The sequence below is a fragment of the Atta cephalotes genome (genome assembly GCF_000143395.1).
Source record: "Atta cephalotes unplaced genomic scaffold scaffold00005, whole genome shotgun sequence".
Lineage (NCBI taxonomy): Eukaryota > Metazoa > Arthropoda > Insecta > Hymenoptera > Formicidae > Atta > Atta cephalotes.
Genome location: NW_012130069.1, coordinates 4,630,583 through 4,633,076, shown reverse-complemented (window position 1 = coordinate 4,633,076; position 2,494 = coordinate 4,630,583). Strand labels below are relative to the sequence as shown.

Sequence of the window (2,494 nt, the reverse complement as noted above, 5' to 3'; positions counted from 1 at the left end):
TAATACCACGCGTCGAAATCTCCGGTTTCTTCGTTTAGAATAATTCTAGATCATTTTTAATATCATATTATAAAATAAGCGACTAACTCGCATATGATAATATTTTATTTCTGTTCGAAAATTAAAAGTAATTATCTAATAAGATTAACCGAATTAAACCGAATTAAACCAAAGTTCTTGATTTTTTACGGCAACTAGATTGTCAAAGATAGCTTTCTGATTATTAATGAATATTAATTGCGTTCGAAGTTTCCAAATTGTGTCACGAAATTCAATTCGATTGAATCTTTCTGATCGCTAAGTTAATTAAACGGAATAAAAAAAATGAGGGGAGCTAATCAGGATACGGCGACACCGTATTGTCGCTGTAGAGTACTCTATTTGGGTAGTTCAGTACCTCATGCGAGCAAAGAGGGACTCCTGGGCGTTCAGGAGCCTCTGAGAGAACTTTATCCCGAGCAGGGTGCATTGGGTGCGCGCGGAATTGACTCCTGGCTAAGTGTTTGGAGCAATGGCTTACTCTTGGAAAATGTTGACGAACATCGTAAAAAAATTACGCGATTCTTCCCTATCGAAGCGCTTCACTATTGTGCGGCGGTTAGACATGTCAAAGGTGGAAACGGAGATACATCCAATACACGTTTTCTGCCGTTGGATTCGCCGTTCGCGCGGACGCCCAGTGCGAATCATCCACCCCTATTCGCCGCTGTTCTACGAAGAACAACCGGCATTAAAGTTCTTGAGTGTCATGCGTTCATCTGCAAACGGGATATGGCGGCCAACGCCTTGGTAAGGTGTTGCTTCCATGCTTATGCCGATAGCAGCTACGCGAAAGGCCTGGAACCATCATCGGCGATGACGAACGGGGTCGCGACTGGTCATCAATCGAATAACAGTCTCTATCACACTCTAGGCGGCTCGAGCACCACTCTAGATAGTCCTCAAGCGACTCGCTTAGACACAGCTTCGACCGACGACTTCAGTCTGTATAATGGCGACGAAAATCATAAAGTTTGGGCTAGGGGTCGCGACGAAGTCGATGGTCTTTATCAGGAACAGGGCACCCTGCGAAGCACGAAGGGATCCAGACCACGCCAGTTGGTTGCCCCACCGCCGCCACCACCACCCCCGCCCCCACCCGCTCAACCGTTGTTGCTGGAGGAAACTTCTTCCGCGCGAAGAAAAGCTAATAAGAAGCTAAAAAAAATGAAGACTCGTTCATTGCACGAGGACACATTGCAACAGCAACAGCAACAACAACAACAACAGCTCCTCCATCATCAGCTACATCAAGGCGTGTACGCCAATGGCCACGGACATCACACTCTGGGTCATCCTATCAGGCAGCAACATTATCATCATCATCCACTACCACCCAGCAGTCGATCCGTCGCCGGTACTTTGGCTAGACCGGCGCCGATGTATTTGGTACCAGCAGCCACTTTACCGCGAAAGAGTCATCATCATCCACGTTTAAGACCCATTCCGGCAGCAGCACCAATAGTCCCAGTCTATGCTCCTTTACCGGTGGTACCGCCGACCGCGGCACCCATTTATTCACCAGCTACATACGGTACCGCAGGAAACAGAGGCAGACGACATCCGGAAGCGGATAACTCCACCTTGGGCACATCTAGAAGGTTAGCTGCTTCTCATGCGGATCTCACCGCGCCGGAAATCGCTCGGCAGGCGGATAGTCCGGAAAACGAGTCCCGCTTTGGTACCGGCATATATCGACGGAAGGGTCACCTGAACGAGAGAGCCTTTTCTTACAGCATTCGAGCGGAACATCGTAGCAGAAGCCATGGCAGTCTAGCCTCCTTGGGCTTCAGCGCGCAGAACGGCAATGCGCTACCAAAAGAGGAGAAGAAGGATCGTGAGATCGCCCAACTGGTTGCCGGATTGAATCTCAACGATGGACCAGAACGGACACAGCCTCCAAATTCGAGAGGAGGATATCATCATCAACAGCAACAGATTCAACCGTTGCCCAGGCCAAGACCTCGTTAGAATCACTTCTTTGAGACTAGTCTCTTGCAGTGTCCTGCTGTCTAAAGCTTTTTAGGTGGTTCAAAGCGATTTCTGGATATTTTTTTATAGAAGAAAATATTTTAAAGAGTGCGAAGTATTTTTATAGTTAAATTGATATATTCAACTTCTTTATGAGACATCATGGTCATAAATTCAGTTACTAATGATATGCTAATATTTTTCACTATATTAAAACAGGCACATATATGATAACAGATAAATATGGCGTCTTTGAACGTCAATCCAGCTGCCAATAATGAAAACATTATATAATGAATAATTAATAACTATTATCCGATCGATAAAACTTCGTGCAATCCTCTCTTCTTTTATCAATGATGTTACGGCTAGACAATTGTTCAAAATGAATTCTGCTTTTTCCGGTCGATCGCGTTGATGCAATAGCGACTTTGTTCTGGGTTAACAAACATCTTCTTGCAGCTTGCTTCCCCAAGCGTAACAT

The 2,494-nt window shown here is 45.7% G+C and overlaps 1 protein-coding gene across 1 annotated transcript; it reads left to right on the top strand.

The window, feature by feature from the left end:
- Nucleotides 1-324: 324 nt before the first annotated feature.
- LOC105626346 lies at nucleotides 325-2,010 on the top strand. Its single transcript, XM_012207647.1, has one exon. The coding sequence runs from the start codon at nucleotides 325-327 to the stop codon at nucleotides 2,008-2,010; it is 1,686 nt and encodes a 561-aa protein (XP_012063037.1).
- Nucleotides 2,011-2,494: the final 484 nt, after the last annotated feature.

Excerpts from the sequence above, each read along its gene's own strand:
- LOC105626346 (XM_012207647.1), top strand. The coding sequence starts at position 325 with ATGAGGGGAGCTAATCAGGATACGGCGACACCGTATTGTCGCTGTAGA.